General features: G+C 50.4%; 1 protein-coding gene across 8 annotated transcripts in view; it reads left to right on the forward strand.

Moving 5' to 3' along the window:
• The window catches only part of LOC123632509 (katanin interacting protein), a 167,964-nt gene that overhangs the window by 59,483 nt on the left and 95,266 nt on the right, over positions 1-13,215 (forward strand). For 6 of the 8 annotated variants that reach the window (XM_045542850.1, XM_045542851.1, XM_045542845.1 and 3 more), the window contains 2 exons: positions 7,354-7,488; positions 12,280-12,408. In XM_045542850.1, coding sequence (XP_045398806.1) covers positions 7,354-7,488; positions 12,280-12,408 — 264 coding nt within the window. The remainder of the gene's footprint in view (positions 1-7,353; positions 7,489-12,279; positions 12,409-13,215) is intronic. The other 2 variants (XM_045542846.1, XM_045542848.1) reach the window with 2 other exon arrangements.

Below are 13,215 nucleotides of genomic sequence, written 5' to 3' on the forward strand. Positions count from 1 at the left end.
ACTCAGTGTGCCAACTACACTATTACTGCTGTCGTGAGGGAGAAGGACTGGAATGCTTTCCTGTAGCCCCAAGAAGTGGAGCTAAGTAAAGTTTCTCCCGGGTGGAAAGTACAAGGAGACAGTTTGGAGCCCACAGGATAGCGAGGAAGACAATCTTTCCATCCTGACCCTTTTGGATGGCTCCTCCATGCTTGGAGGCAGCCAGGCGTAGGCAGAGTGGTCAAGGCAGCCAAGTCCCAGATGGCCAGTGGCCAATTCTCAAAAGCCACCCCATCAGGCGAGGGTCCACAGCCCTCTCCCAGTCTTGGGGCTTCTCCCGTAGGGCAGTGCCCACCTAGAGGGACCAGCAGGGCCACACGGTCACCTGGTATATTCACATGGATCATGGCCAGGTCAGGAGGGGACACAGTGGTCTGACAGTGGTCACAGAAAACAGTGAGCACGTGCAGCCACAGCTGTTCCCCCAGTCCACAGCACCATCTCCTCCCCGTCACAAGCTCCCTTCTCTCCTACCGGCCATCTTGCCGGATTACCCGTGGTGTCTCCCCGAAACTCTCTCAAGCCACACGTCCCATTTCCACTGACCAAGCCAGATACAGTAGAAGGGATGTCCCTTCTGTGGTCTTGCCCAGCAACAAGGAAGCACTTTGGGGTAGAGCTGCCCCGACAGAGGGGCTGCCTCAGGCACCTAGATCTGAGGATCCCTGGAGCTGAAGGTCACAGTGTCACCAAACGTTGGCTGCTGGCCAAAAGGCTGACGCATTCCACCCATAAAACCCTTCCCAAGACTCTCCGGTTCAGGGGTTTTGGGGAGGCTGATGACGCTGGCTGTGTCGGGCTTCTGGGCTGCTGCCTTTCCTGTGGGGATGGGCCAGTGGTGATATATGGGCTCTTGCTTGTACTGTCCTTTTTCCCTCACCACTTCTGGGCCTTAGATCTTTCTGCTGCTATCCGTGGATTAAGATTTATGGCTTCCCCAGCCTTGTAATACTTGGGTGGACAGCAGCCTAATCAACAGAGCCGTCTTTTACCAAAATGCTGTCAGATTTGATGAACGTCATCGGCTCTTAGCATTAAATTGGTAGTGAAGGGATTGGCCTTCCAGCAATTTACTGTGGGGTGGGCTTCCCTTAAAGGTCTCGGAAGAAGGTTCATCGCAATTATTCAGGCAGAGGCTTTGCTCTCACTCCATTGCCACATCCAGTTTCCTGCTGTGACCTGGGCAGCTTCAGCACCTTCCGGAAAGCTCTCAAGTGAAGATGTGAATCAAGTGTTGGGGGCCCTTTCTTTTGTCATCCTCTTTCTGAGTTCTGAAACCCCTGCAGTGAGAACAATAAGCCCAACAACCCAGAAAGATCAGCCTTTCCACTGACCTTGCACTACAGGGATTGTCAGAGTGTTGAGCGCTGCTATTTACAAGAGATCAGATAAATCTGGGAAGAACATATCAAGGTAGACCTCCCCACCCTAAACCTGCCTTTGTCAGTATTTTCAGAGTTCTCCTACCTCTAGAGGGAGCCATTTGCATATCGCACAACCTGCGCAACCATACAGGGCAGCCCCCAGCCTTGCTCTTTTTTTTTTTTCCCACTTGACAACAAGCTTTCATGCACACCTCTTAGAACACTTTGCGAAGAGGAGTGGCAGATACATACAGATAACTCTGGGCAGGAACTGGGCTGAGTGTGGGCTGGGTATGAAATAAGCTAGCCTGGGGCTAGCAAATGGGAACATGGGTTTTGGGGGGTAGCAGGGCTTTTAAAATTCTCTTCGGGCGTATGATTGATCCTGCCAGGGTCTACCCAGGTCTGGGTGCTGCAAGTAGGCAGGAAAGAGCAGCCGCTTAGAAACACCCACTCGGGTACAGCAGTGTGCCAAGCCCGGAGCACAGTCATCAGCCTTTGCAAGGGCGGGAAGGTAGGAGGCAGCGTGCGTGCACGGCCTGGGGGCTGGGCTGGAACCTGCCAGCCCAGGCTCCTCACTGGGAGGTGAGCCTTCTCATGTGTGGGGGGCTGCTCACAAAATCTCCTCCCTGTGGGGGCAGAGGAGCCTCCCTGGGGCTGGGGGCGGGAGAGTAAACCAGATGGAGGGACTATTTATGCCTCTCTCTGGCACCCACTCAGCCTTAGAAACTCTTTCTGGACCACATTAACTTTGTCACATGTTGCTTCATAAACACATTCTTCCATTACGCGTGCCATGTGACCTCTGTGAGGGCAGGGCATTGGTTTTAAAATTATTTTGTACCTCGCCATGTTTCCAGCACCTTGTATGCACCCAGTGCTCAGTAAGGACTCACTGATTTAAGTGCCTTAGTGCCGACTGCAAACCTGTGTCCTGACACCTTGGTGGCATGTGTGCAGTTGTGCTAAACTGCTGAGAAGGGCAGATGGGGAAACTGCGGAAGAGAGAGGCACAGCCGGGCTCTCCGTGAGCGCTGGAGCTCTTGCTCACGTTTCTGATTCCAGTCCAAGGCCAGCAGAGTTGCGTTCATCCCAACTGTCTCTTACACTCAGACAGGAGTTGGCCCAGGAGCTCAAACAATGTGACAGGACTCATTCTTCATCTCTCAACTCTCCCATCCCTGCTGTGCCCCATGTGGTACCTGGGTGGCCACCAGCAGCTCCCTGCTTCATCCTGTCACCCTGCTACTGTGTCTCTTGGGCTCCCCCTGAACCAATACCATGAGCCAGGGGAATCTCACGCTCTGATTGTCCAGACCTGGGTCACACGCTTCATCCACAGAGTAGGGGTGGGGATTTATTTCCACCTGAACTAGTTGGGTTGGGGACAGGAAGGGGAGAGGATTTCCCAAAAGAAAACCAGGCTGTTTTTACCAGAAGACGGGGGAATGCGTGCCAGGCAGGCAGAAACAACAGGGGCCACCGCAGAGCCTCATAGATCTCCTAACCTCATGCTATTTGAGATTGAATGCATGTATAAATCACCTTGGGTTTCGTTAAAATGCAGATTCTGATTCCCAGGGCTGAGGTGGGACCTGAAATTCTGCATTTTTTCATAAATTCCCAGAAGAGGCTAGTGCTGTGGGTCCAGGGGCCACCCTTAGAGTAGCAAGGCCCTGGTCCCAGCCCCTCTTTTTCTAGATAAAGGACTGGAAACCCATGGAGAGGCCGGCTGCACCCGGCCCTCACTCCTCCCCAGGCCTGGGCTGTGCCCAGGGGCCTCCCTCCCTCCCCCTCTCTCGCCCTGACTCTTCCCCAGCTAGAAGGTCTCCTAGCATTTGGACATTATTGAGTGGTTCCTGGGGCAGGGGGCGGAGTGTGCTCTCCCAGGAGGTATCGTGGAAAATCCATCTCAGCAATGAACTTCAAAGCCCTTACCGCTTCATCCCAGCCGAGGCAGGAAGGCCTCCAGGAATCTCCTGGCCTAGAAACCCCCATGTTATGTGTTCCATTAGTGTATTCCCTCCACGGCCCCTGGCGCTGAGGCTAACACGTCCTCTGAGAGCAAGTCGACAAAAGCTGGGAGGAACATGGCACACTTGGAGCTGGAGGTCAGTGCAACAAGACAGATGTCAAGAGGGCGGGGGCAGGGGAGATCAGAGGACAGAGGGAATGTGAGGCGGCCCACACACAGCACGGGACACTTGGGGCAGGGAGAGGCATATCGGAGTAACTGGAGCTCCTTAAGGAGGAATATGTCCCGTGGCCCCTTCCTTCTGCACCCCTTCCTCCTCCCTGTTCTCCCAGGGAGACCCCCACCTGCCTCATATCAGCCCGTTATGCACTTTCTCTCCGAGATCTTTTCCTCGAGTGATCTGTAGCTCAGCCCCTGCCTCCTTTTTGTGTGTTAGATAGTCTCCGAAAATTCTCTAACCCCATCCACGCTCTCCAAATGCCACTGTAGCCCAGGATGGACACATGTATTCTTCAGTGCGCCTGCGGGAGGCGGTACAGTGTGGGAATTTAGAACAAGGGTCAGCCCACAAACTACAGCCTTGGGCCAAATCCAACTTCAGCCTGTTTTTGTCCATAAAGCGTTGTTGAAACACAGCCACACCATTTACTTAGGCATTGGGCGGCTGCTTTTGACCTACAGTGGGACTGCTGAGTATCCCAACAGAGACCACATGGCTCGCAAAGCCTAAAATATGTCCCCTCCGGCCCTTTATAGTAAATGCTGGCCCACCCCTTGTTTAGCCTCAGGCCTCTGATTACGCTCTGTGGCTTCCTAGCTGTGTGGCCATGGGCAAGTGGCTTGTACCCTTGTCCCACGGTTTCCCCTTGGGGTTGCTGTAAGAACTAAATGAGCAAATGTACCTAGGGCTTGGAGTGGCACTTGGTCCGCTTTAAGTGGCACAGCACCTACCTACTATGAAAGCGCCAATTCCGGGGGCAGGGCATCGTGAACTTGGATCAGAGAGGAGACCTGTCCTAAGCTGCTGAGAGTCTGCAGGGCAATAAGGCTCTGACATCATTTTCTTCACCATCAAGATAATAGCTATTTACTAAGCATGTGGGAAGTTGACTTTTACAGGGGTGAAAGGTTCTAGCTCCAGGGTGTTGGGGGAAATGCATGACCTGTATTACCCTTGAATGTCCCTTAGATGGGTCGTGGAGACCATACACATGACTTTGTGTCCTCTTCCACACGGACCAGGACTAGGATGAGGTAAGCAAGGTACCTAGAGCAGAATATTTCAGGAGGCCTCACTCTCAATGTGTGCACGTGCAGGTCAGCACCTGAGAGCGCGGCCCCCGTGCACATCACAGCCTCGGCCCTCGCCCACCTCCACCCTGCCCAGCCCCTGCATGCTGAGTCCAACACAGCCAGCTTTCCCTCCAGCCTCCGAACGGGTGGTGGTTTCTCCAGTTCACTACCAGATAGCATAGTTGGCTTGCTTTTAGGGGCCACGTTGAACAAAATAAACGCCTGAGAAGAGGTCTGGCCACCTCTGTAGAGTGGATGCCAAACGAATAGGCACAACCTCCCTGTGCTGTGTGCCAAAGCCCCGTGCTGAGGGCTCAGACTGCATCACGGCGTGCCATCCTCTTGGCAGCTCTGCGATGACAGTCTTGTGAGTGCCATCTTAACAGACGTGGAAACTGGTACTCGGGGAGGTTAGGTGACTTGTTCAGGGTCACCCAGGGAATAAGCATCAGCGTTCCAGGAATTGAACCAGTCTGCCTGAGTTTGGAACTCAGACCCTTCCCCAGGCAGGAGCAACTGTAATATAACCACAAAGATGGCGAGTGCCCGGAGGGGATCATCAGCTGGGGTGGAGGTGCCGCATGCAACAGAAGCTGGGCTGAACGACGGTGGCTTCAGTTGCTGCTGTTCTCTCGTGAACAAGGAATTTAGAGGCAGCTGCTGGGACGAGTGGATGACACCACCAGGAACCCGGTGGGCTCCTCTGTGTTTCCACTGGGCCGTCTTTGGTGTGTAGCTTTCTTCCTTATTCTCACAAGATGGCTGCTCTCCCATCCCCATTGCAGTCAGGAAGAAGGGTGGAAGGATAAGGCGCAAATATACTGTATCACTGAGTCTGTGCTGATCACCAGGAATATAGAGGTTTCTCAGAAGCTCCACCCTGGGGGCATCTAACCAGTGGCATTGTCACACCTGGATCATTTGGCCTTCACTAGCTTCAAGGCAATGTCACCATCCCAACAGGGTACATTGCTACCTTAACAGAACCAGGCAGTGGACAGATGCTGGGTAGGCAGAGAGAGAGCAGTGTTCCCAAAGCCGGTCAGGTAGAGTGTGGGTACATGGAGAAGATCTGGGAGAATGGAATTAAGATTGGGAGAACAGCATGAGCAAAGGCACAGAGGTAGGAGAGTTTAGGGCACAGGGGAGAGTCAAGCCTCTATCACAAATAACAAATCCTATTTACATTGGCTTGAGTGAAACAGAGGAAGTTTCAGTGGGGCTGGCTTCAGGTGCAGCTGGATCCAGGGGTCCTAAACCAACTCATCAGCACTTGGCTTCATCCTCTCAGCTTTCTTTGCTCTCTCTGTGTTCGAGGCAGGATGGTCCCCAGAAGCTCCCAGCAGAATTCCCTTTAGCTTAGCATCCCTGCAGGAAAAGGGCACCTCCTTCCCACTGTTCTAACAGTCCAGGGCTGTTCTCATTGGCTGCCGTAGGTCCGTTTCCATCCCTGAACCAGCTGGCCAGGGCATGTGATGAGGGGCGGAATGGGCTGCCTGGCCAGGCCTGCCTCACATCCCCACCACTGGGCCACACATGGACTGAGAGTGGGGAAGGAAATGGGCCCCAGAAGAAAACAAGGCAGGTGTTTCCCAGAGGACAGAGCCTGGATGCCGGACTGGCAGAGCTGCGGATCCCAGGGCTCTGGAAGCAGTTCTTTTTGGCCTAATTGTCAGGCATGTGATTATACGCACAGGAATCTGTAGGAAGACAGGCTGTGGCCAGACTGTAGAGTATTGTGCATGCCGGGAGTGTTGGTTAAGGCGCAGGTTTGGCTGCTCCCACAGGGAGACCCAAGTAACAGTGTCTCGGCAGCACGAAAGCTGACGTCTCTGATGTGACACTGCTTAGATGGGGGCAGTCACCCCAGCCCAAGAGGTCATCGAGGAGCCCAGGCGCTAATGGTCTTGTTGCTCTGCCATCCTCCAGCTGTTGCTCTCCTCCCCTGGTGCCAGGCAGCTCACCCCTCCACGCGCCAGCTGGCAGGAAGGGGAGCAGGTTATGGGGAGGCTGGCCCCTTCGCTTTAAGGGCACACCTGGAGGATGCGGTGCACATTTCTCCCTCCCACCCCACCTCATTTGCCAGACATGTCCACGTGGTCCCTCCCGGCTGCAGGGGAGGCTGGGAACGCCATGTGCACCATCTGGAAACCTGATGCAAGGGAAGAAAGGGACCATGGATGTTGGGAGGCAGCCCAGCGTCTGCCAGTTCAGGCCAATGAGTTTGTTTCCCAAACAATGATCCCAGGAATGCCAGAAGAAAGAGAGGCCCCACCACACCATTTCCACAGTCTAGAACGTTCCATCATAGGATATCCATAGTGTGTGTCTCTGTGGCCAGGGTTTCCCAAAGGAATTTGATCACAAAGCTCTTTTTGAAAAGCTTAACATGTGCTAAAAGTCTGCCGATAAATAATTTCAATCCGAGAAGTTATTTTTAAAAATTCTACTAAGCACACTTTGGACGGTAAGAAGCAGTCGAGACTGGTGCTGGCTGGTATGGGATGGGTGCTGCTGGGCCAGCGTTCATCGTGACACACTGCTATCCCATGTAGGCACATGGCCTATGGAATCTAAGTCCTGAGGTCCTGAGCTCCACCCTCCACTGCCAGTCCTTGCCCCTTGGAGGAATAAAGGTGTTCATGCCACCATATCTGAGACAGTCTGAACTTTTGTATCTAGGAATCCGTGCAGATCAGAACAGAAGCTGGCCCACGGCTCCACGTCAAACCTCCTCTGGACTATTCTGAAGATTTTGAGCCATGTGGGGAGGATGTGACGATCAAGGCAAAGGATGCTTCTGAGGGTCGTCTGCAGGTAGGGACTGGCTTCAGCCTCATGCCACAGTGGCCCTGGGGGCACTGTCTGGCAGTTATTTATCCTTTCACTCGCCCCTGCTTTCCGTCTCTCTTGCGTTCATTTCACACACTTTGGTGGGCACACAAACCGTGGGCGAGGAGGTCAGTGTGCAGAGGCACCGGTGTCTGGTGTCTGCCCTGGAAGAGTCAACAGCATGCGATCCCTGTGCAGCAAGAGAGTGCAGAGAGGTGGGGGCAGAGCACCCTGGAAGACTTCCCAGTTGTTGGGGTAGCTTAGAAATGTTGGGGTGACCTAGGGAGATTGCTGGCATAGAAACCTCTGCGGACATGACAATCTGCATAGGTGTGGCTGTTTGCCAGATGGTAAGGACATTCCAAGGACAGGAGGAACTGAAAACAGTCTCTCTCCTGGGGTGGAAAACTGCTCCAGGCCAGCAATCTCCCTAGGTCACCCCAACATTTCTAAGCTGCCCCGACTTCTAAAGGGAGTGACATTTGCCCTGGGCCCTAGAAGCTGGGAATGAGTTTGAGGAGCAAGGAGGTGAGGGCAGGCAGGCAGAGCTGATATCAGCCTGTCCACACGTGTATACACGCACCTGTTCAATATTTGAATATCATCACCTGGGGCAGCAAAAGCCACACGTATAAAATCCCAGAAGTCCGTGCAGCCCTAGCTCAGCATCTGTGTGGGTTTAGTGGCTGACAAGGGTGATGACGGGGCATTTTACTCCCTTCCTCAAATTGCCATTTCATTTCTGAAATCCACTGAGCTGCAAAAATATATTCTAGTCTTTCCTCCGACAAGCATTTGTTGAGTACCTATTTTTGCACATCAGGCTCTGTCCTAGGCACCAGAGATCTGGAAATGAATAAAACAAAACTGATGTGATGTCTATTCCTAAGCAACTTGTATACCAAAGAGGGGACAGACAATAAAAAAAAAAAAAGCAAGAAATCAGCAATGAGGTAATTTCAGGTAGCCATAAGTTCTCTAAAGAAAACAGAACAGGCCTGGGATGGGGGTGGGGTGGACAGTTAGAGTTTATTCCAGAGGTATTGTTTTGTTTGTTTGTTTGTTTGTTTGTTTGTTTTGAGACAGAGTCTCACTCTGTTGCCAGGGCTAGAGTGAGTGCCGTGGAGTCAGCCTAGCTCACAGCAACCTCAAACTCCTGGGCTCAAGCGATCCTCCTGCCTCAGCCTCCTGAGTATCTGGGACTACAGGCATGTGCCACCATGCCCAGCTAATTTTTTCTATATATATTTTTTAGTTAGCCAGATAATTTCTTTCTATTTTTAGTAGAGACGGGGTCTCGCTCTTGCTCAGGCTGGTCTCGAATTCCTGACCTGGAGTGATCCACCCACCTCGGCCTCCCAGAGTGCTAGGATTACAGGCTAGGATTACAGGCGTGAGCCACCGCGCCTGGCCCAGAGGCATTGTTTTTATAATTAGAATGAATAGATCATCTCTGTGGTTATGTACAAGCAAAATGATCAAGAAGTGGCAGGTCAAAGTCAAGTTGCCAAGCCAGACCCTGCCCCATTTGCTAGAGCTGCAGATTCAATAGCCTCACTGCAAGGACAGAGTCTTGCCTCTGTGTGTTGCTTTTATGAAAAGAAAATGCCTCACAAAGGAGATGGGAATGCTGTCCAGGAAACATTCCTCTAATTTTTGTTGCATGTGGGTAAGAAGCAAGGATCACTTTGTTTCACATCCTGGTTGCAAAAAGCCCAAGAGTTAATTGGAAATTTTTGTCCTCCTGAAAAAACAAAAGTCCTTTTCTTTTCTTTTCTTTCTTTCTTTTTTTTTTTGAAACAAGGTCTTACTTTGTCACCCAGGCTAGAGTGCTCTGTCATCCGGGCTAGAGTGCAATGGCATCATCATAGCTCACAGCAACCTCCAACTCCTGGGCTCAAGCAATCCTCCTGCCTCAGCCTCCCAAGTGGCTGGGACAGCAGGCGTGCACCATGACACCAGGCTAATTGTTCCATTTTTAGCAGAGACGAGGTCTCGCTCTTGCTTCAGGCTGAATAAAAGTCCTTTTCTATGGAATGACCCAATGACCTTGTTTCTCTGTCTAGTCCATAACAGTGAGATTTAAACAGCCGAACTTGTGGGCTTTATTACCTTTAAAGCCCACCTCCCACACAACACACACACACACAAACACACAACACAAACACACACACACACCCCACACACACTCTTTGCTTTTGAATCAACCAAACAGCCCCTGCTCAGGATTGGTCTGTGTCAAACAGTCATCAGTTTCTCTTCATTTGGGAGGCTCGGTTTTAGCCACGTACCAGTCTGTTATGGTCCCAGCCCAGCCCCATGTTGCAGAATGTGTGTATGCCCTTCAAGCAGGAGGCCGTGCTAGTTTGCCTTTGGTCAAGCATCGGGCACCTCTTGTTAAATTAACATGCAGTCCTTCCTCTGCAAGCTCCCAAACTCCCTGCAACACAAGGCAGCTGCGGTGTCCCTTATAAGCTATTAAGTTCCATTAGCATTCCTTTGTGCACGTGCTCTGAATTGGCATGGCTGCTGCTCCACGGCACTTAATTTTCTCCACTCTGAGTGCTTGATTATATTTCTTTCTTTCCTTTTTTTTTTTTTCCCATCTTGAGGGGGCACTTTATAAGGCTTCACAGTCAATTTCCCCTTGGAGTTATTTTCCTGCAAAGTGAAGGAGTAAAATGGCAGTGCCGGTTTTCGGTAAAGGCAGAAGTCTTAAGAGATGCAATCTGAACAGGAAAAGGAAAAAAAAAGAAAAAAAGGCACGTGGCTAAATATACTCAGTCACCTCACACTGTTTGCAAGTGCAGCCTGAAATGGAGCAAAAGGAAATGCGTGTCCGCGTATGTACTTTTCATCTGACCTTCACTGTTGAAACACAGCAGCCCCTCGCCTTCAATCACATCCTCAGTGAACTTCAATTTCTTGCCGGCTCTGAGTTCACAGACCGGCATGCTGCAGACACGTTCTGTTGGCCTGCACCCCGTTGACTTGCACAGTGCTTTTAAAGGATGTGAATTACTAGCTGACATTTAAGAATCAGGAGATTCCATGTGAACATCTGAATTGGGGGCTTGAAAAATTGGGGGATTTGGGGGGGTCCACATTCTCACATGCCGACAATGACTAGAGCTGAGGAGCAGCTGTCCCCTTAGGGCTGTGTGCTCCAACGTGCCCCACTCCCAGGCACTGTTCCAGACACTGAAGATAAAGCAGAAGATAAATGAGTACATAATGTGCCAGGAGGTGACAGGGCTGCTAAAAATAAAGCGGAGAAAGGGGACAGAGAAGGATGGGCAGGGGCCTCCCCTTGATGGGGTGATATTTGAGTAGAGACCTCAAGGAGGGAAAGGAGTGAGCCAGGTGGGGAAGAGCCTTCTAGGCACAGGGAGCAGTGAAAAGGCCCTAGGGCAGGGGGGAAGCCAGCGAGGAGGCCAGTGTGGCCAGTTGGGGGGGAGGAAGAGGGGTGAGGTCAGAGAAGCAGTCAAGGTCAGAGTGCATCGGGTTTGAGGGCTGTGGCATAAGATGCAGGACTGTCTTTCAATCAGATAGGAAGCCCTCACAGGGTTTTGAGCAGTTTCACAACTCCAGTGAAAGGAGGGTGCCTCTTCCCAGAGTACCACCAAAGTGCCAGGTCTCAGTCATGTTGGCTTTCCCTGGGACATGGCTGTGTGCTGCAGCGGATAATACGATCTCCATTTCAATGATATTGGCTCCATGGAAGAAGCATCAGGAACAAAACAAAATGTACATTTTTAGAAATTAAGGCATTTTATTTTCCCGATAATACATGATCAATATAAAAAATTCAAATGATATTAATACAAAGAAAAGTCCTCTCATTGTCCCCCTGCCCCAGAGATAATTACTGTGAGTAGGTGGGTACATCACCGTCTAGACTGAAAAGGGCATGTCTCATTATATCCAAGAGAAGATAGTGGATCAGGAATGTCTCAATCCTGTCTCGTTCCCAGTGAGTGATGTGTCCCAAGTTCAGTTACCTGGTAAGTCCCTGAGACCACCATAGATGGCAGGAAGACTTGACCACCCTGACTTCTGGAATGCCTTCTGAGTTTCTCTTTCCAATGGGTAGATCCGGAGTGGGGTGAATTAGGTATTTTTCCCCAATTACAATTCAATGTCTTAAAGTTGTCATTATTACTGACACATATAAACAATTAAAGGCCATCATCCTTGACCAAACTCCTGCAGTGGAACAGCCCGCCCCCACCCTGTCCCCAGCAGGGCTCTTCTGCAAATCCCTTCTGTCCTCTTTCATTCATTTCAATGGCGAGACTTAAAAAATGAGGGATTGCTTTCAGGAAAATTCCACTGCTTGGGTACTTCTGCTGTTTGGGAGTACCAAATAAATCATCTCTGAGTGAGTGCCTTTTTAAAAAACTTTTTATTGTTGTATTAACAGAAATGAGATTAGACCATCCATTCTATTTGATAATCCCATTTTCTTTTTACTCCACAACATACCATGGGCATCTTTCCAGACTGATACTCACTCAACCCATTTATAGCCCAGTGGTTCAGAGCACTGTATTGGGAGCTGGCAGCCTGAGTTTCAGGCCTGCCTAGCTGTGTCTTCAGTGGTGTTGATACAGTGGGGATTGAGTGTAATCAGGTCTATTTTGGGAATGAGAGCAGAGGGTGATTTAGTGAGGAGAGGCAGGAGGCAGGGAGACCAAGAGAAGAATGAGGCCCCAGCCTGTCTTCAGGGACAGTGAGTTGCTTTGACAATGCCCACTTCTCTGTGCTTATCTCTAGGATACCAAGTCTCCCACCAGCACCACATCCTGTGATTTTAATTTCTCTCTTCCGAACACACAGGGACATTCTGACCCTCCAAGCAATACGGACAAAGAAAGGATCCTCTTGACCATTCAGGATGTAATGGTAAGATCAATTTGCAGCATCCTAACCTTGAAGGGCTGGGGTCTTTTCCATAGCCAAGACCTGTGCCTTAAAATGGGTCCTGCAAGAGGTTCTATGAAAACAACACAGATTTGCAATAGAATTTAGCTTTAACAAAAGAAACCCCTCTGACCCACCCACTAGAAGATTTAAAATACATGAGAGATGTGACTTAAAGACATTATTTTTTAAAAAAAGGCTAAGATCTCACATTAAATGAGCACTTGCTAAGTGCTGAGCACTGTGTTGAGCATGTAACATCCATCACTATATTAACTCTGTGAGTTAAGTGCTAGGTATTTTCATTCCCACGTTATAGCCTAGAGAAACTGAGGAACAGAGAAATGATGTTGCTCACTCAGGCCTCAGCGAAGCCCCTTCTTGAAGGCCCAGGCTCCATGACTCCTTGTTCTTTGGAATTAACAGTCACAGGCTGGGAATGGTGCTAACCTATTTCTGTTTCAGAATGTGCCACAGTCTATTGTGAATATTATTGATGTTCTGCCTGGGAGCAAGGTGTTCAGAGGTGACCGTCCATCAGTTATGCCTAATAGTGTTTTAAACAATGATAGAGAGAAACTCTCCTTAGCCAAATATCTCCCCGGTGAACCCATAGTTGAGAACATGGATGAAAAATGTTTTTCAAAACCAAAATCCAATGAGGAAACAACCAAACAAACCCAAATTGAGGGGCAATCTATAAAATAACTGGCCTGGAGTCTTCATAAATGTCAGTGGCATGCATGAGAGGCAAAGAAAGGAGACTGTTCTAGATTAATGCAGAATTAA

Source organism: Lemur catta, chromosome 2 (assembly GCF_020740605.2).
Source record: "Lemur catta isolate mLemCat1 chromosome 2, mLemCat1.pri, whole genome shotgun sequence".
Lineage (NCBI taxonomy): Eukaryota > Metazoa > Chordata > Mammalia > Primates > Lemuridae > Lemur > Lemur catta.